Source organism: Sturnira hondurensis, unplaced genomic scaffold, assembly GCF_014824575.4.
Source record: "Sturnira hondurensis isolate 20B ecotype Veracruz unplaced genomic scaffold, ASM1482457v3 Scaffold0018728, whole genome shotgun sequence".
Classification (NCBI taxonomy): domain Eukaryota; kingdom Metazoa; phylum Chordata; class Mammalia; order Chiroptera; family Phyllostomidae; genus Sturnira; species Sturnira hondurensis.
Window position 1 is genome coordinate 18,298,740 of NW_028091359.1, and position 20,292 is coordinate 18,319,031.

Consider the following 20,292-nt stretch of genomic DNA (forward strand, 5'->3'; position numbering starts at 1 on the left):
CCTTCAGCGCTGAGGGCACCTCTCCGGCTCCTGTGGGGCTCCCCATTCCACACTGTGTAACTGTTCTTCCCAGCTGACAAGGTCCCCACTCTCCAAGGAGGCCCGAGAGCTCTCTGTCCCTCCTGGCACACACAGGTCCTCAACCAGCAAGCGGAACCTGCACCAGCAGCCAGGCCAGCCTGAGTGAGGTCGGACGCCAGCACGGGGGCGCTCATCCTGGATGAGAGCAGCTCCCCAGACATCTCTGGGGAGAAAGGGGCTACTTCCCTGAACCTCCTCCCCATAATCTTTCCCAGATTCTGAGGCCACCCCTCCTCACAGTGGCCCTGGCTGCACTGGTTCACTGGAAGCTCCATCTCATCACTCGGGGTACAGGGGGGACTCACCGACCCCCAATCCTCGGCCCTACCTTCAGCTTCCTCCTCTGAGACTGGCCCAGACTGTTTTCACTGCCGTCCTCACTGTGGCCGGCTGCTGATGGCAGATGTGCAGGGGTCCAGAGATGGGGCTGACCACATCCTCAGTCCCCCAGGCCTTGCTCCCCCTCCCCTGTAAGGTCCTTTCCCACAGTGCCCCTCGAGCGCTCAGCCACGCCTGGAGTCTTGACTCAATGCCACCGCATACCTGCCTGGGCCTGCAGGGTGAGCCCCCAGGCGTGCAGTCACTCAGGCCTGCCTGCCCCCCTGGGCCCCTGAGCCCAGTCCTGGAGTGCTGGCAGCAGACAGAGATGACAGCTTCCTTTTTATTTGGCTGCTTCTGGTCACCTCTCCCAGATCACAGACGGGGCATCAGCACAGACAGGGGCAGGGGACCCCACACTGTCCCATCAGACCACATGTGGTGCCACCCACACTCCCGTATACAAGTCTCCCTGTCCCAAAGCCCCCCTTCTAAAAAGCATCGAGGGACAAAAGGACTCAGGGACATGTGAATACAAAAGTCACTTTCGAAGAAGAGTTCAACAAGTCCAAATGTAAGAAAGAGTCCAGCAGGGTCCTGCTCCTCTCCTGGAGTTGCCACTCCAGGTTGGGATTGCGGAGGTGGGGTGTGCGGTCCTAGGCTTCAGAGCTCCTTCCCACAGGCGGGGAGGCGCCAGCCCATTCATTCAGTTTTGCTGAGTCCGGTTGGGTTTTCTGTTTGTTTAGCAGTCTTCCTGTAGTTATCCTGCCATTGGCTCCTCCCTGCACTGGCCAGTGCGCTCGGTGGGCAGGTCAGGAATGCTGGTAGCTCGGCTCGGAATCCGCCCGTGGGTGGCCCAGCGGCCAGGCAAAGGGTGCCCCTGGACACCGGCGCCAGCTCCCAGGGGAGGCCTGGGCCAAACCCTGCGCCTCTGTCACTTGCCGTCCCAGGGGCGTGCGCGGGGGGCATGAAGCACAGCGCGGTGCGAAGAGCCCGGAGGACGGCGGCCGGCTGGAACCCGCGTCCCCTGCGTCCCCGGCACTCTCCGCCTGGCCGTGGCACTCTAGATGCGCGCAGGGCCAGCGGGGCGGGGGGCTGGCGCGCAGGACCAGGGAAAGCGAAGTGATGCGGTGGATGGCCCTGCGCAGTGTGGCGATCTTGGAAAGCCTCTTGCCGCCGAGGTCGTGCCGCAGCGCCCGGCGCAGCGCGTTGAAAGCCTCGTTGTAGTCCAGGATGCGCTTGCGCTCCCGCACGTTGGCCGCCACGCGCCGCGCTTTGGACCGCACGGGTCGCGCGCGTTTTCTACTGCTCGGCACCTCCTCTGCCTCACCCAGGCCGCGAGGGACGCCGTTCTCCCTCAGCACCCCAAAATCCTTCCCGGCCTCCAGGCAGGAGGCCCCCAAGTCCTTGGCAGAGCCCTCTGCCCCCTTCGGGCCCCTGAGGCCTGGTCCTGGCACACCTCGGTGCATGTCCTTCTCCAGGCCTTGCTGCTCACGACAAGGGTAACAGTCCCCCTTCTGAGCCCTGGCTCCTGTAGGCTGGGCACTCCCAGGACAGCCCTCTTTAGCTGAGCCTTATGGCACCACGTGGCTCTCCGCCCTCCCCATCCATCCATCTCCCTCCTCCTGCTTTATTACCTGCCTCCAGGTACATTGGTGAGGGAGGGACCAAGAGGAAGAAAGCAAGGAAGGGAGGAAGCATGCAGATTCTTGTATGGGGGGACCAGGGCAGCCAGGCCACGCCCGGGACAGTGCTCCAGGGAGAACTTGCCCAGCCTCACTCAAGGGCCTCTCTGAGGTGGCTGGGTTCCACATTCTTCCTCCCCTCTGCCCTGCCCCCCAAAATACAGTGCCAAATTTCAAGGACCTTGAAAGTTTTTGTCAAGTCCCATGGGCAACCACAGAGCTCCCACTGAGGAAAACGTGACTGTTCCCACGGGAGCAGTGGGGGAAGGGGGTCTGACGCTGCAGGGCCCGAAGGTTCCAGGGTCCTGGGTCTCGCAGGTGAGAGGGGCCTGGGGTCTCTGGCCTGTTCAGCTGGCAGAGTGAGGCTGCAGAAGTTGGGTTTGGGTTTGTGAGCGGGCCTCACTCTCCCCTACCTCCCTCTGCTTCTCCTTTCTGCCGGCAGAGCTGGGCTGAGTCAGCAGCAGAGGGTGATGGGGAAGATTGTTTTGTGGCCTCTGGAGCCCCTTGTGGTACCTGTCAGGGGCATCTTTGGGGGTCCAGAGCCCTTGGGCAGCCTTGCCTCACGACACAGCACTGCCATGTTAGTGAACTTAGTGAAACCACCTGCCACCCCCTTCTCCCAGGGATTTAAATTTTAAACAGGGTCTCAGGAAAAGAATAAAGCTTAATCCTAGAAAAAGACCCCCCCACCAGTGGAATCTCAGGCATCGCCGGGTGAGTGACTTGGAGCACCAAGACCAGTCCCATTCCCAGCCATGACCCAAATGCCTCCAAAGTGCCAAGGCCGGCAGTGGTGTCCACTGGGATGGCACGAGGTTCTCACCCACCTTGCCAAAGGGTACACCATTAACCCCATCATTGCTAACTGTGAATTAGTCTGTGGAGAAAAAGAACTGGGCGCTAGGCAACAAATACCTGTATTTGTGTGATTATTTCTTTTCTTAAAGATTTTATTTACTTTTAGAGAGAGGGGAAGGGAAGGGCAAACAGAGGGAGAGAAACATCAGCATGTGGTTGCCTGTCACACACCCTCTACTGGGGACCTGGCCCAAAACCCAGGCATGGGCCCTGACTGGGAGTCAAATCAGCGACCCTTGGGTTCTCAGATCCACTGAGCCACATCAGCCGGGGATAATTATCTGTTTTATAGTCTGCCTTGCCTACTAGATGTAAGCACCCTAAGGACATTTGTATTTCTGGGGCTGTATCCCCCAAATGTGAACTATCTGTGGAATTAAAAAGTGAATGAAAGCAGCTAAATCTGGGATCCGTTTCTCACCACCCCCACGACGTGCACACAGAGGCGCGCACACAAGCACATGCAGACACACAGAAGTGCCTGCCTCAACCGGAATGCCACACGGTGCACAGGCCCCGGATGTCTGAGCATCCGTGTCCACCCCTCCAAATAACACGATGTCAGCCTTGATGAGTCTCAGAGTGGGAGGTAGGAAATAAGGTCTTTTAAGTGCTTTTTTAAACACCCTCCCCCAACCCCAGCCAGAGACTCCTCCCAAAACTTCCCCCTTCTAGGGCATGGGTGGACACGGAACAGCTTCCAGAGAATTCTCCTGGACCAGTGGCCAGGAGGGAGGCCTGATCTGGCTGCATGACCTTGTGCCAGCCATGCCCCCGCTCAGCGCCTCAGTTTGTTTTCTTTGCAAGGAAGACGCCCTCTCCACAGAAGAGGGCGGGCAGCACCAGGAACATAATTTGCAGGGCCTGGTGCAAGACGGAAATGCGGGGCCCTGTGTTCAAAACTATCAAGAGTCTGAAGATGGCGACAGCAGAGCACTAAACTGAGCTTGTGGCCCTTCTAAGCGTGGGAGTTCCCCCACCCACGAAGCAGGCCCTGAGTGTGGGATAGAGCAGTGTAGTGGTAATGGGCTTGGGCTTTGGGCCCAAACTCACTCAATATCTGACATTTTCACACAGATCTTGGGAAAAGCTCCGAAACTCTGATTTCTACCTGCAAATGGGAGGGATACCGGCCACAGAGGACTCAGTGACATGGAGCAAAGTAAAGACTGGGCCTTAAGAAATGCTGATCTGCCCCGACGAGTGTGGCTCGGTTGGTTGGGCCTCTTCCTGAAAAGCAAAAGGTCGTTGGTTCAATTCCCGGTCAGAGCACATGCCTGGGTCTCGGGTTCAGTCTCCAGTTGGGGCGCACGCAAAGGGCAGCGATCAATGTCTTTTCCCTCTCACACAGATGTTTCTCTCCCTCTGCTTCTCCCTCCCTTCCCCCTCCCTGAAATAAATAAGTAAATAAAATGTGAAAGANTACCTGCAAATGGGAGGGATACCGGCCACAGAGGACTCAGTGACATGGAGCAAAGTAAAGACTGGGCCTTAAGAAATGCTGATCTGCCCCGACGAGTGTGGCTCGGTTGGTTGGGCCTCTTCCTGAAAAGCGAAAGGTCGTTGGTTCAATTCCCGGTCAGAGCACATGCCTGGGTCTCAGGTTCAGTCTCCAGTTGGGGCGCAGGCAAAGGGCAGCGATCAATGTCTTTTCCCTCTCACACAGATGTTTCTCTCCCTCTGCTTCTCCCTCCCTTCCCCCTCCCTGAAATAAATAAGTAAATAAAATGTGAAAGACTTGTCTGGTTATCTGCAGGACAAGCCCAGCCAGAGTGCACCCAGGGAGCCCACAGGAGGCACGGTCAGGGGAAATCGATGGGCAAGCCCAGAGCACGCCCACGGAGGGATGGAGATGACCTGTCCCCGATCGGCCTTCCCTTCCCTCTCATCCGGGCAGCCTCACAGAGGGGAGCACCTGCCTCAGGCAGTGCAGGAGCTGAGGAGCACATGTCGATTGGATGATAAGCAAGTTTAAACGGTTTCCAGAGCTGAGCCTCGTTCCAGTGAGAACTCACAGTCCACAGGATGCTGCCTAGTAATAATTAGTAATAATAACAATAGCAATGTTGATACTGACTTCTGCTGAGTGCTTACCATATACAGGTCAGGCGTGGTACTAAGTGCTTTTTAAACACACATTTTCTTGGCCTCACAACAATCCTATACCGAAAGCCCTAATATTGTAATACCCATTATGCATACTGGAAACTGGACTCCAAGAGAGTTAAGGAACTCACCCTGAGCCGGGGGATGAGCTGTGGCTGAGCCAGAGATTCAATTCCAGGGGTGCGGCTGCTCTTCGCTCTTAACCCTTCTTGGGCTGTACCTGTGGTTTCGTTCTGAGAGCATCCCCACCCCCACCCGGCCCCCTCAGCCCCCACTGACCTCCTGTAGGTATTACAGACCGGCGTCTGCCCTTTCAAACAAAATCCAGTGTGATACATTCAAACGTGAAAAATACAAAGAGTGTGGCTGATATAGAGAAAACTTGGGGTGGGGCGATAGGGAAGGAGGGTCCCCCAGATGAAGAGACAAGCAGGAGAGAGTGGAGAGAACGGGCCAGTCGCCCAGAGAGGTCCAGAGCAGCTGAACGGCCTGCCTCCTCCGGGGCTGAGACTTGCTGCCCGTGGTTTCTAGGATAATTCAAACTCCACTGCAGCTGAGCTGATGGCTGCTGGGCCCCCAGGCAGGGAGCAGAAGTGACAGGCCAGTGTCCAGGTGGGCAGGAACCCAATGAGCCCCGGGTAGCCTGGGAGGATTCAGGGTCAGCCCCCTGAGTACCCATGCTGCGGCGTCTCCACGCCTCTTTGCCTGTCAGAGTTCTGGGTTAAGTTCAATGGTCTGTAATGGTCACAACAGCTTGATAAGCTTTCCTCCTTCGAGAAGCCAGTCCTCGGCCCCCTCCACCCCCGACTCTCACCCCCTCCCCACCAGAGCTTCCCTGCATTTCTTAATTCCACCTTAGCACTTAGCAGATCAGACTGCACTTTTGCGTTCATACTGAGGCCACATCTGGGTCACTTCAATATCCCCAGCTCCTCCCTAGCACCGTGCCCGGCACCACGGAGGTCAAGGACATATGGGCTGAATGTTGAATAAATGGGGTCATCTCTGGAAATCAGATACTCATGAAACTGGAAATTCCACACTGGTCTGATCAAGCAAGCTCTATGTTCAAGTCCAGTAAACATTTATTGAGCACCTATTAAATACCAGGCTCAGTGTTACAGGCTTTCACCTGAGTTGACAGCCACCAATGTGCATTAACTTGTCTTTGAAGCTCAATATTAAAAGAGAAGAAAGTAAGCCTTGCAGCCAAATAGAAATGCTTTAAAATTCCTCCCCCATCAGGCACCTGGGGGGAATCTGATGGTTGTCTCAAAGCTGTGGTTCTCAGCAGGGGCGTCCTAAACTCCGCAGGCTCCACCCGAGATATTTTGAGTTCAAACTTCTGTCTGAACAGCAAAGAGGCGTGAATGCACGCGGAAAGATGCAACAGACGTTCGTTCTTCCAGAGTCTGTTCCAGCAGCTATTTCATGCTCGCTGCCTGCCACTTACTGCCCAGGGTTATATCATAATGCCTTGCATACTGCAATTTCAGTCTTATTCCAGGATAATTTTGACTGTGCACAATTTCTTTCTTGTGCATTAACTTGAGAACACCCCCACCCACGCGTTGCAGGGAGGGAAAATCCACCACAGTCGTCAACTCTGGGCTTCAAAAAAAAAAAACCAACATTAAAACACTAAGGAGAAAAAAATGAAATTTAAACTCAGATTTCTCTGCTGCCCACCCCCCCCCACACCACTAACCATGAACCCTCAAAACTACATTAAGAGGTGAGTAAAACCAGCCCTGGCTGGTGTGGCTCAGTGGAGTGAGTGCTGGCCCGCAACCTTTTCGGTCATTGCTTAGATTCCCAGTCAGGGCACATGCTTGGGTTGTGGGCCAGGTCCCCAGTAGGGGGTGCTCAAGAGGCAACCACACATTAATGTTTAAAAAAAAAAAAGTTAGTGAAACCAAAGAAGATGCCCAGACAGCACAGGCTGCCNACCACTAACCATGAACCCTCAAAACTACATTAAGAGGTGAGTAAAACCAGCCCTGGCTGGTGTGGCTCAGTGGAGTGAGTGCTGGCCCGCAACCTTTTCGGTCGTTGCTTAGATTCCCAGTCAGGGCACATGCTTGGGTTGTGGGCCGGGTCCCCAGTAGGGGGTGCTCAAGAGGCAACCACACATTAATGTTTAAAAAAAAAAAAGTTAGTGAAACCAAAGAAGATGCCCAGACAGCACAGGCTGCCCAGTGCTGGGAGCAGGCCCTTCCCCTGAACTGGCCTGGATTTCGAAATTCGGAGGCCGCACTCTCTTGACTAATAGCCGGGGCTCCCGGAGGGAGGCCCCCTGCCCACGGACTCCGGGAATCGAGGGGATTCCCTTGGATCGCTGGCTGCGACCCGGGGTACGGGCTCCGCGGCGGCGCGGGCGCGCGGGGCGCGGGGTGGGGGCAGGCGCGGGCCCACTTCAAAGGCCGGCGGCGCGGCAAGTATTTCCGCGGCACCTGCAGCGGCGCGGGCGCGAGCCCGGGGGAAGGAGCCCGCCCCTGCCCGGGGGCGCAGCTTCTCCCGGGCCCCGGAGGAGGCAGGCGCGGGGAGGAGGGGCCCCGGCGGTGATTTAGGGCCAGGCGGTTCCGCTGGCGGCCGCGAAGGTGCCTATTACCGCTCGGCTCAGCCTGGATTTCAGAAATTCCTGCTCATCCCCTGGAAGTTCCGGCGTCACTCCCCCGAGGGAGACGGAACTCCCACCGTGGGGAGAAAGCCGGGGACCGGGACCTTTCGGAGAAGCCGAGCCCGCGGGGTCCTGAGCCCTGAACCACTCCCGGAAAGCAGGCCTCCGGGAAGGCCAGCAGTCTCCCTTCTCTCGTAGGCCGAGACCCTCCGCGTTCCAACTGAGACAGACTCCGTGTGCCTGCGTAGGCATTGGGAACCAGCAGATTTGGGCTCTGCCCAGTTATTAATGCATTCATTTATTCAACCAAAATGTATTGACTGCCTAATGTCCTAGTAGAGCTGTAAATAAAACAGAAGCCTGCCCTTGTGGAAGCCACATTCTAGTGTGGGCAGCAAATAATAAGGAAAATATGTACTAACCTATGTAGTAAATAAGTATCACTAGAAGTATCAATGTATTCTATGTAAGTAATGTAAGTACTCTAATAAGTACCGTTAGAAAGTGATACATGCTATGGAAAAAATAATATCAAAAAAGGTAGAAAGTGTAAGTACATATTTGGGGTAAAGGGAGGTGGGGTCAGGGAAAGCCCACCTGGAAGGTGACCTCGGAGTAGGGATTTGCGTGAGACAAGGCACTGTGGCTGTCTCCAGGAAGGAGCTTCCAGGCAGAGGGAACAGCATGTGCAAAGGCCCTGAGGCCGGAGGGCATCCAGGAACAGCAAGGTGGCCCATGGGGCGAGCAGTGACAGGTGAGCCCGGGTTGGTGACATGCGTGCACAGGCTGCCGGAGCATCTTCCACTCTTATGTGGCAAGAGATGGAAAGACATGAAACATTGACCTCCTCTCCTCACTTCATGGATCTTTAAAAACGAGAGAGATCAACTAGCTTTCTCCTTGTCTCACTGCTGGATGGGGACTCCCTCCATCATACCCCTGTCCGGGCAGCACCCACCTTTGTGTCTTCATTGCTCCCTCCCTCCCCATGTATCCCTCCCTGCCTGTGCTCTGAGGGTCGTGTCCTCTTCTCTGCTTCCACCCCTTCCCCTCTGGGGGCCTTGTTCATCCATTGCCCCCTCCCTGGGTTTTAACGCTTTCCCTCTCCATTCACCCCTTCCTTGGAAATACAAATGTGTTGGGGCTGCTTTCTCCAACCATCCTTCCCCACTCCCTGGAATTCATACCTTTGCTCCCTCCTTTCAGCTCCCTGCCTAAATTCTCACCCCTCAGAAGCCAAGACTGGCTCTTGCCACTTTCCAACCTCTAGTCTCCTGAAGCATTCTTCTTTTTCATCATCCCCTATGCTCTCAGCAAACTTTTCCAGGTCAATTAAGTTACACAGCTATTGAGCACCTACTATTTGCCAGGTCTTGGGTTAGGTTCTGGAAATATAATGATGAACAAAACAGACATGGCTCCTCAAGGAGCTTGTGACCTAGTGAAGGAAGCCAGCTAGTGAACTTTTTCAATAACACAAAACAAGAGCGTGCGCAAGGTTCGAAAGTGGTGCAGAGAGTGGAGTAGGAACTTCTCTGAGGGGTCAGAAAAGGTTTTACAGGGGAGGTGATGCCTGAACTGGACTTCAGAGGATGAATAGGAGTTTGCCAAGGAGACAAGGGGTGGAAAGGCATTGAAGACTCAGGGAACAGAATGTGCCAAAACCTGGAATTATAAACCTTCATTATATGATGAAGAAAATACAGTAAATTGACTTTGCCAAACCATGATGTGCAAGACCAGGGACTGATGGAAGATGGGACTAGGGATCCCTAGGCATCATGCTCACAAGCTTGTTTTTTGTCATGTGGGTAACTAGGTTCTACAAAGGGGTATTCCGCTGAGGGGTGACACAGTCATATTTGGATTGTCAGTAGAATTCCTTTGAACAGTGTGGAGAATGTCTCTAAAACAAACTCCAGCTAGGAGGCCACTGTAAGGGTCTAGGCTGATACAGAGATCTGATCAGGTCCCTGGAGAGGAGGAGGTTGCAGGAGGTAAACAGTCTAGGACAAGGACTGGCTGAAAAGCTGAATGCCTCCAGAGCGCATGGGGTTATGGGCCGGGAGATTCGAAATAAAAGAGGTCTCTGAGGCTTGCTGGCTCTGGGGCTCTCTTTCTCCAGGATGCCTGGGCGATGGGGCTGCAGCTGCCCGAGTTTCCCAACGGACGGTGTTTTGGACGGGAAGGAACTCCAGGTGCAGCTGGCCTGGCAGGGGGTGGCAGCTGTATTCATTGTGTGTTTCAGAGGGGACAAGCTCTGAGGCAGAAACCTGCCATTCTCCCAGAATTCTGTAGCTTTGTATCTTACGTTGTTTTAGTTTGTACACTAACCCTATGGAAACAAGATAATTAAAACTAGCATGGGAAATGATAGAACTCAGGTGTGAAAGAGTTTAGCCTTAATTGATAGGCTTAGGTGATTAATGCATGTGGAAAGCTGTTATTCCAAAACGTGTACCTTTTGAGTAAAGACTCCTTTCCCTTATTACCAAACCTCTGCCTCCAGAATTACACCTAGAGGGTGGAGGTGGGCAGTGGGACCCCAGTTGCTGTTGGGTAACAAGGGGAGAGCGGAGGAGCCAGAGCTGTGTGTGTGGGAGGGGGGATTGTGGGAGAGGGAGGCTGGTGCCATCACCTGTGTGGAAAGTACCATATTTTTGGACTATAAGACGAACTTCCCCCCAAATCTGGGGGGTGGGTTGTGTCTTACAGTCCAAACATAGCTTACCTGGCTCACTGGGGTGGGGGTGGGGGGTTGGCAGCCTATGTTATTTATGTTATTAAATACTTTACCACATTTTTTTGCTTCGAATTTTTTTTCTATTTTCCTCTAAAAGCTGGGTGCGTCTTATGGTCTGGTGCTTCTTACAGTCCAAAAATTTTGGTAGAACTGGCACGTGGCATAACGGATAGGTGTAGCAGAGCCTGAGGCCTGAGATTTCTGAGCGGCCCCTAGAAACAGGTGCTGAACTAGGGTTCACTGTGAACATGGAAGAAGTCTCAGGAGGGGCAGAGAGCTGACGGCACAATGGTCACCTTTTCCTGAGGGGCTGGGAGACCTCGGGCCCCTGGGGCTTGTGGTGGTTTTTTTTTTGTTGTCATTGTTGCTGACTGCTGGGCAGCGTCTGAACAACCGCTGATCTGGAGGGGAGGGCGCCCCCTAGTGGAGCTCTAGGCGGGAGGGATGTCTGGCTGGGACAGGCAGGAATCTGGGTCCTTGACTTGAATGTGGAGCAGTTGCCCTACCAGTGCCAAGGCCAGTGGTCTCCAGTGCCCTGTGGGAGCATCCACAGGAGGTCACTGGCTGCTTTGTGGGTCCAGCAACCCCCTTTCCTGTAATTTCTGTAAGTTTCCCAAATTTAATCCCCTACCTTTCTTCCCAATAGATCTCGTGAGAGACCTCAGAGCTGCCCAATAACTTCCTCTTTCGTTTACATGACCCAAGTTTGGTCTTTTTTGTTTTGTTGTTTACAACCAAGAGCCCTGGCCACACAGAGCAGAGGACAGCAACTGTCCTGTTTCTCCTCTCTACCCCAAGCCAGCCCCTGCCCTGCCATTGGCCAGATCTGAGCCTCGGTTTCCTCATTGGTAAGATGGATTGGTCACTGTGTCCTAATGGAATTGTAAGAATTAAGTGGCACCCTACACAGAAAGCCCTTGGTGCAGTGCCTGGAACACAGAAGGCACTCAACAATATTTAGTTATTTTATTATTTTTTTATCCTTACTTGAGGACATGCTGATTGATTTTAGAGAGAGGAGGAGAGAGAGAGAGTGGGAGGAAAAGAAACATCGATTCTCTTACATACCCTGACTGGGGCCGAACCCACAACCCAGGCATGTGCCCTGTCCAGGAATCAAACCCACAACCCTTCAATTTACAGGAAGATGCTCCAATCAACAGAGCCACACTGGCCAGGGCTGCTGGTGGTTATTATTCTCCTCTTTCTAGCGGACTTACTCAGCACCCCAGGGGTTCTTTCTTCGAAGCTCCTGCAGGCAAAAGGCCCTTTCCCCTGCCCCTGCTCCCAGCCCACAGAGCAGCATTCCTCAACCAAGCACCTCCTGACCCGTTGTCCCTTCTTGGTCTAAAGCTAGAATGTTTCTTAGCCCTTCACCTGCGCCCAGTCCTGCTGTGCCACAGCACTGAGAGCAGTGCAATTATTTGGACTCTGGAATTAGACCATTATTTATTAGCTGTATAGTCTGGGCAAGATGCTTCGCTAACCTCTCTGAACCTCAGTTTCCTTGTCTGTAACTGGGGATATGTTATAATGCCGCTTCATGAGGTTTGTTGTAAGGACTAAATAAAACAGAGCACCGTATGCTTCAGCCCAGGGCCGGGCTGCTCTAAGATGCTCTGTGAATATTAATTCTCTCCTCCTCCTGCCTCTTGGCCCCTTCCCCCGCCAGCCTGGCCTCTGAGGCTGTAAATCACCCGGGTAACCCAAAGCATCCTCCTCCCTCCCACCCAGTACCAAACTCCTCATCACCCGCACCCACTAATGACCTGGTGATTAGCTTCTCATTAAGCGATGACAAAGAGCTCTGTGCTTTTAGCCAGAGTCTAATCAGCCATAGATTTGTCCCTGGGTCAGTCAGGGCCAAGCAGCAATTCTGCGTCTAGGGCCTGACTTGGTGTAGACAGAGGGGTCCAGCTCCCTGTCTCCCAGAATAGGCAGCCTCTGCCCCAGCCTGGAATTCTCAAGACAGGCTCCAGCTACTGTGAGGAGGGGAAACGGGCTCTGGGACCAGCGACCAGTGACCAGTGACCAGGAGGCTGAGCCTTTTGTGGTCTGAAGGAAACATTTCTGCCCTTCTGAGGTTCCATTTTTTCATCTGTGACATTGTAATAATAAATGAGAATACCTTTTAGGGTTGGTGTGAGGATAGAATAAGGTAAATGCAAATTTCTAGCACTTTGTAGATGTCAGCGAATGGTAGCCATTATTATTATAGTTATTGCTTTCATCAGTATCAGGTTTTTATTTTCAGTATTGGAAACCAGGTGCCAATTTTTCCAACTCCAGTTGGTGACTAGTTTATGCTATCTCCAATTATTTGTAAGGCTACCACTCTATAATAGTAATAATAATATAATAAGGATAATAATATAATGCCACCTACAAGCATCTCTGTTTAATGCTTGTTTAATGCCTTGGCCTCCTTGTTCATCTTCAGAATTGTCTTTGGGTGCCCTTGACCCTTTATACCTCTGTGGTAACTTAGAATTGCTTTGTTTTATTTCATCATCCCTATAATTATAAGTACTCTTTTGTGACTCTTTCTTATGCTGTCTGTGTATGTTTATTTCTCAAGGTGCCTTTCCTCATGGTGGCAGAATGGCTGCGAGAGTTCTAGGAGTCACATACGTGCTCCATCATGCACAAAAGGAGGACAGAACCATACTAGTTAAGCCACTTCTGAAATCCTGACCCACAGAAACTAGAATAATAAATGTTATTTTTTGAAGGAACTGATTTTTTAAAAGATTTTATTTATTTATCTTTAGAAGGGAAGGGAAGAAGAGAGGGAGAGAAATATCAATGTATGGTTGCTTCTCGTGCATGCCCTGCTGGGTACTGGCCTGCAACCCAGGCACGTTCCTCGACTGGGAATCAAACCTTGACCCTTTGGTTTGCAGGCCCCTGCTCAATCCACTGAGCTACACCAGCCAGGGCTCAAATGTCGTTATTTTAAGCCAATAAGTTTTGAGGCCATTTGTTACACAGCAACAGATAATGAATACAGCAGCTACACCATTTCCCGGCCTTTCCTGCCGTTGGTTGAGTTCTCCCAGGAACGTGAGCAGCGTGCTGTGTGCCACTTCCAGGACAGCCCATAATAACTTCCCATGTGCGGCCTCGGTGCTCCTTCCCCTTCCTCCTGGCTGGAAGACCTAGGACAACCATGGGACTCCCCCGACTGAAAGATGGTGAACCATGCCCTGGCTGGGTTGCTGAGTTGCTTGGAGCGTTGTCCATACACCAAAAGGTTGTAGGTTCAATCCCCAGTCAGGGTACATACTAGGGTTGCAGTTCAGCTCCCTGTTGGGGTGCATGTGAGAGGCAACCAGTCAATGTGTCTCTCTCACAATGATGTCTCTCTCTAAAATTAATAACAAAAATATTCTTGGGTGCAGATTTTTTTAATGGTAAACCAAAAGGGGTAAGGCGCCCACCCTTCAGCATGTCTGGAGGACAGCTGCCCAGGGAGGCTGTCTGACCAGGAGCACCACGTCGAATGATCACCTGAGTGAGAAGGACCCGTGTTTAAACCAGAGATTTGGAGATTTATCCGCTACAGCATCTGACCTCACCATACAGAGCTTTACAGGTAACTTTTTTGTGCAGCCCATGTTTATTTAAATTGGCTCATGTATTTACTCATTTCTTTGCTCTTTGTCACCTCCTGCATCTCAGACATTCCATCTGGGGTCGTATTGTTATGCCTGAACTCCGTTCTTGAGAATCTCCTCTAGTGAAAGCCTGCTGGCCACGCTCTCTCGCCGTGGCCTCTCCCGGTGGAGTCGTGTTGACGGTTATGTTTTCTAGTTGCTTGGAGGATGCGAGGCTGTCTTCTTACTTTCATTGCTACTGATGAGATGTCAGCTTCAGCGTAACAATTGCTCCTTTGAAGGTAATTTTTCCCCCAGATTTGTTTTGACAACTTTTCATTGTTTTTGGCTTTTGATTTTTCACCACAGCGCATTTACATTTTTTTGTTTTCTAGGACTTGTCGGACGTCTGGAAGGCGTGGACACCGGGGAAGGATAAGGTCCGTCGCTTTTACCTGTTGCACCGCGTTGCTCTCCTTCCGTGTGTGGTTGGTTCCCCAGTCACACATGCGGTGGACTTTCTCACTGCCTCCTTCACACTTCTTCTCATTTTGGCTTCATTCTACAAGTTTAAAAAGCATTTTCATAAGCTTCGGCTTAATTTGGTCTGATCCTTCTAACTCCTCCGGAGGTGGTAGGGAAGAGGGCCTCTTTTGCAAATGAGGACTCGGCAGGATTCTGCTCAGGGTCACACAGCTCATGGGGGTGGGGGGCAGGAAGACAGTGAGGCAGGCATGTGGTAGCAAAGAGGCAGAAGAAGCTATACAAAAAAATTAAGCTCCAGGGACAGATAGCCAGGATTATGAGTCCCGGATCCACTACCCACTTGCCTGGAGACCTTGGGCAAGTCCATCGCTTCTTGCTGGGATTTCTCCATCCACAAAATGGGAACGATTATGACTAACTTGAAGGACTGTTTGGGGAAATGAATGAGATGATAATATATGCAAGATTCCTGGCATCGAATAGGCATCTGATAAATATTTTAAGAATGAATCAATGAAGTGTTTAGCCCGCTCAATTAACATTAGCTAAGGTTACTATGTTTATATTTAATTTATATAATTATATTACAGTTTATTACTATCAAGGTTGCCATTTCAACAAGACCCTCAGAAGTTGGGAGCCTCTCAGGTCTCCAGCCCAGCCCTCCCACCCCATCCCCCGCCCCACCCCTCCAAGGCTCCCACAGACTTCCAGCCCGCCGAGTGATAAATCAGGCCCCTCAGCCCCCGCCCCGGGCCTGTAATTAACACACCGCAGTGCTGGGGACTGGGAGGTCCCTCCCACCTTGTCCCAGGGGCTTCCGGCGTCCCCGCCCAGACGCGGGGAGGGAGGGCACAGGGAGCTGGGGGATCCCCACCACTTTCTGATTTATCGCCCTCTGTGTGAAGGAGATTTATGAGCTAAGGCTGTGTCAGGAGGCGCAGGGGGAGTGGGGCCCAGAGGAGAGGGAGGCCAGTGGTTCCTTAAGTCTTTCGTGGGAGGGGCCCAGCCCGGGGCTTGCAGACCCCAGGTCCTGGAGGCTCTCTCTCGCTCTGTCCCACAGGGCCAGGGCTGGGGCTTACTGATTCTCCATGACATCCTGTGGCATCCTGGTACCTGTTGAGGTTCTGTCTGTTATCCTCAGTTACTTCTCGTGGATAGATACGTATTTATTTTTCCATTCTGCTTATCATCCTCCCACTTGGCAGAGCCCAGGTCTGGATAGGGCACCTGCTTGGGGTGGGTCAACGAAGGGGGGAGAAGGGAATGGACACTCTGCAGGCACGGCAGGAGTCCCCTTAGCTTTGGGACAGCCTTTGCCATAGTGTCGTTATGCCCATTTCATAGATGTGGAAACAGCATCCCAGACGGTTAGCAGCTCAGGGGAAGTCAGGCATGTGGCCTGGACCCACGGGAACATGGCGAGTTCACCACCTTCACAGGGATTCATGGGGCCTTCTGTGAGGAAAGGGGCTTTGGCTCCAGGGGCCTGCCAGCGGAGGAAGGGACCACCCAGGTGGGTGTAACCAGACCCCCACCCCCTCAAATATTTTCAATAGCCAGTAGTATCAGCCACTCCTCTGGTGGATGAGGAAGGCTGTCCTCAAATACAACCCCCGCCCCCACCTCACCCCTGGGTGTGTGGCAGCTCCTGGGAGGGACTAGGTTTCTCCCCTCAGCGGCCGCCACCCGATACTTACAAGGGGAGCAGTGTGACCCTCACCCCTGGGTATCAGGACGGAGGGAGACCCGCCCGTGGAGGGTGAGCTCCACAGGTTCCGGCTCAAATCCTGATTCCACTTAAACTCTTGGAGCCTGTTTCCCCACTTAGGATGATAAAAATTGGGATAAATAAATAATAAAATAGATAATAAAAATTAGGATAATAAAATCCTCCTCATTGGCTAGTGGGAAGGTGAACCAAGACAAATATGGACAGCATTTAAGAGAGTGCGCCACCTAGCACTTGTTTCCTCCCAGGGTGCAGGGCCGGAAACTGTGTTTGTGTTTGTTAGCGTGAGATACAGAGTCCACGTCACAAGGACTCAGGGTAGAATTTCATAGACTCTAAGAGTGTTGCCACAGGGAGAGGTTAGATGATCTCATTCCAGGATCTAAACCGTGACATCTGAGCACGGGAGCAAAATGGCCACCAGCGAACGTGGATGGAGGTGGTGTCATCCAGGAGGTGGATGACAAAGGTCTGCATGCTGATTTCATTCCTTTCGGAGGCATCACAGACATTCAGATTCCCNGGGGGGGGGGGGGAGGAGTCTGAATCCCCCCAAATTCACGCATCAGTATTTACGGAACATCCATGTTGGGGTGGGCCCTGTTGTAGTCTGTGGCAAAACAGACAACAAACCCTGTCCTCACGGAGCTTCCATTCTATGGTAGAGACAGAGAGATGAAATATGTAGTGTGGATCTAAACCGTGACATCTGAGCACGGGAGTAAAATGGCCACCAGCGAACGTGGATGGAGGTGGTGTCATCCAGGAGGTGGATGACAAAGGTCTGCATGCTGATTTCATTCCTTTCGGAGGCATCACAGACATTCAGATTCCCCTGGATTACGAAACAGAAAAGGACCGAGGATTTGCTTTTGTTGAATTTGAGTTGATAGAGGAGGCGGCGGCAGCTATTGACAACACGAATGAATCCGAGCTCTTTGGACGGACAATTCACGTCAATTTGGCCAAACCAATGAGGACTAAGGAAGGCTCTTCCAGACCAGTTTGGTCAGACGATGACTGGTTAAAAAAGTTCTCGGGAAGACTCTGAGAGAAAATAAAGAGGAAGAGGGGTCAGAGCCTCCCAGAGTGGAAAGGCGGGCGGGAGAGCCTGCTGCAAAAAAGGCCTGGTCCAATCCTCAGCTGTACATGGATATCAAGGAACAAGCCAGTTGCCGCATCCGGAGGCTCCTGCGTTCAGATGTCGTTCTCATGACAGCAGAGAATTTCCGTTGCCTGTGCACCCACGAGAAGGGCTTTGGCTTCAGGGGGAGCTTCCACCGCATCATCCCCCAGTTCATGTGCCAGGGCGGCGATTTCACAAACCACAATGGCACCGAGGGCAAGTCCGTCTATGGGAAGAAGTTTGATGACGAGAACTTTATCCTCAAGCACACGGGACCAGGCCTGCGCTCCATGGCCAACTCCAGCCCCAATACCAATGGTTCCCAGTTCTTCCTGACGTGCGACAAGACAGACCAGCTAGACAGCGAGCACATGGTATTTGGGGAGATCACGGAAGGCCTGGACGTCCTGCAAAAGATCGAGGCCCAGGGCAGCAAGGATAGGAAGCCGAAGGAAAAGGTGATCATCCCCAGCTTCTTGGGTGTATGTGAGAGAGGCGCTTTCCCTGCACTGCGCCTGTGGTCCCGTATTCCCCCGCCCTGGGGATCCAGCACTTGTTAAGCAGGGGTCTGTGACCTGGCCCTTCTGGGGGTCAGCTTGGAGCAGCTTCCCTGCAGGCTGGCCTGGGCTTCCTCTGGCTCTTTCCCAAGGTGGCTGTGACCTGGGAGCCGGCACAAGTGCCCGGTCCCCCGCTGTGGATGGCTGGGCGTGGCCTTACTAGGCCTTTGCTGCCAGCACCTCTCCTGGGCCCACTGGTGTGGCTGTTGGACATTTCTTGTGGTAAAATGAATCATAATTTATTTTGTCAGAGATAATAAATCCTCCCCCCCCAAAATAAAATGTTATATCTACAGTCCTGTGTAGCTCAATGACAAGTATACAAGGTCTATCCAGAAGGTACCCAGCCAGGTAATGTGAAAAATAGAGACATTTATTGAAGAAAATATAAGATACAAGCAACATTGTACCCAGAACAATGACGTCTCAGTCCCCTTTCGAGTAGGCACCTGGGCACCTCACACAGGTCTCCCAACCACCATCAGGTGCTCCATCGTATTTTCCTGAATCTCACTGAAGTCCTGATATCTCTTCCCTTTCAAAGGTGATTTTAGTTTTGGGAAGAGGCAGAAGTCACAAGTTGCCAGTCTGGCCTGTAGGGGGGCTGAGTCACTTGGGTGATTTGATGTTTCACCAAAAAATTGTGTATGAGACATGATGCATGAGTGGGCAGTTTTGATGATGAAACTGCCAATCACCAGTTGCCCATAGCTGCAGCCTTTTGAGTCATCCGAATAATTTCCACAGAGCAATGTTTAAGCTTAACGCAAAATTTGCTGCAGACTTGTTTCTCTAATTGCTCATTTTGAATGTGACAGCCACACAGTACACAGGCTCACTCAACAGCATCTACCGCCCCCACTGACTGGAACAGTAAAGTTGTCATTGTTCACACATGCACATCCCAGTCCACTCTCCTCAGCTGCCAGGCTACATTGATGGCGTACAAACCATTCTCGTTATATTAACAATGGCTGCGCTTTTTCCGGACAGACCTTGTATATTCTGAGAAATGCATTGTTAGGCAATCTCCTCACTGTGTGACTATCATAGAGTGTGCTTGCACAAACCTAGATGGTAAAGCCTGTGCCACGTGGTGCAACCTTCCACATGCCTATGCTCCTCGGCTACGAGCCTGTACACCATGTCTCCGTGCAGTACAATGTGAGATGAAGCCAAGCACAAGAAACAACGATGCGATCAGAGGCACAGTGACCATGGTACGTGACGCTGCTGGGGTGACACACCATCCTGTTTTATAGCAAACTAGTTTTTATACAGAGGGTACACTCTAAAACAACAATAAAAGTACAGTACAGTAAATACGTAAACCAGTACCAAAGCTGTTTATCATCATCCTCAAGTATGATGAACTGTACGTAACTGCACCTGCTCTGCGTACACACAGCTGGCAGTGCCTAGGTCTGTTTACGTAGCGTCACCACAAGCCCATGAACAATGCTGTGACGTCACAAGGCAGTAGACATTTTTCAGCTTCGTATTACGGGATCGCCACCATATGTGCTTTCTCATAGGTATGTTTATATAGGAAAAACATAGTTATGCAAGGGTGTGTGCTATCTGGGTGGGGGAGCAGCGGCGGGCGGGTGGGGGGGGAGCTTGGAATGTAAACTCCCCTGCAGATGGGGGGCTGCGCTGCTCAGTAATGGTGGTCAGGTAATATCTAAATTCTTCCTCTCCAAAGGTGTTCATTTGAGCTATTTTCAAAGAGTTTCTCGTCTTTCAAACATGGGTAACTCAGAAAATACCTTTTTACTCCTAGAATCAAAGCCTCTGGAACTTTGGAAAGAGAATATTGGGAAATTTAGGCCCAAGGAGTGAAAGAAAGAAAAGTTGCGTGGTGTCTCGGCGCCCCCTTCTGGTTAAGATATGGAACTCCAGGAAGACGGGTCAACCTAGGCCTACAGGCAGCCCAGATGGCTGATGAAAGGAAATTTCTCTCTTCAGCCTTAGGTCAGCTTCCTCCTGTAGTCCTCTCAGGGGCTCTCCAAATGTTCACGACTTGCAACCAAAGTCTTTCCACAGGCCCTTTCTTTTTTTTTAATATATTTTATTGATTATACCATTACAGTTGTTCTATTTCCCCCTTCATTCCCCTCTACCCGCACACTCCCTCCCCCACCATTCTCCCCCCCTTAGTTTATAACCACGTGTTTCAAGTTCTTTAGATTCTGTATTTCCCCCACTATTCTCACCCTCCCCCCTATCTATTTTCTACCTACTGTCTATGCTATTTTCTGTGCCTTCTCCCCCCTTTTCCTCCTCCCACCCCCCTGTTGCTAACCCTCCATGTGTTCTTCATTTCTAGGGTTCCACTCCTGATCTAGCTGTCCTCTTGGTTTGCTTTTGTTTTAGGTGTGGTT

The 20,292-nt window shown here is 52.0% G+C and overlaps 2 protein-coding genes across 2 annotated transcripts; one reads left to right on the forward strand and one right to left on the reverse strand.

The window, feature by feature from the left end:
- Positions 1-1,211: 1,211 nt before the first annotated feature.
- On the reverse strand, positions 1,212-1,868 carry BHLHA9 (basic helix-loop-helix family member a9). The gene has a single exon (XM_037070043.1). The coding sequence runs from the start codon at positions 1,866-1,868 to the stop codon at positions 1,212-1,214; it is 657 nt and encodes a 218-aa protein (XP_036925938.1).
- Positions 1,869-8,403: 6,535 nt separating this feature from the next.
- Positions 8,404-18,179, forward strand: LOC119003591 (peptidyl-prolyl cis-trans isomerase E-like). The gene is given in 3 exon segments (XM_037070044.1): positions 8,404-8,422; positions 16,963-17,259; positions 17,262-18,179. Coding segments are annotated over 3 exon segments (966 nt in total). The 3' UTR covers positions 17,912-18,179.
- Positions 18,180-20,292: the final 2,113 nt, after the last annotated feature.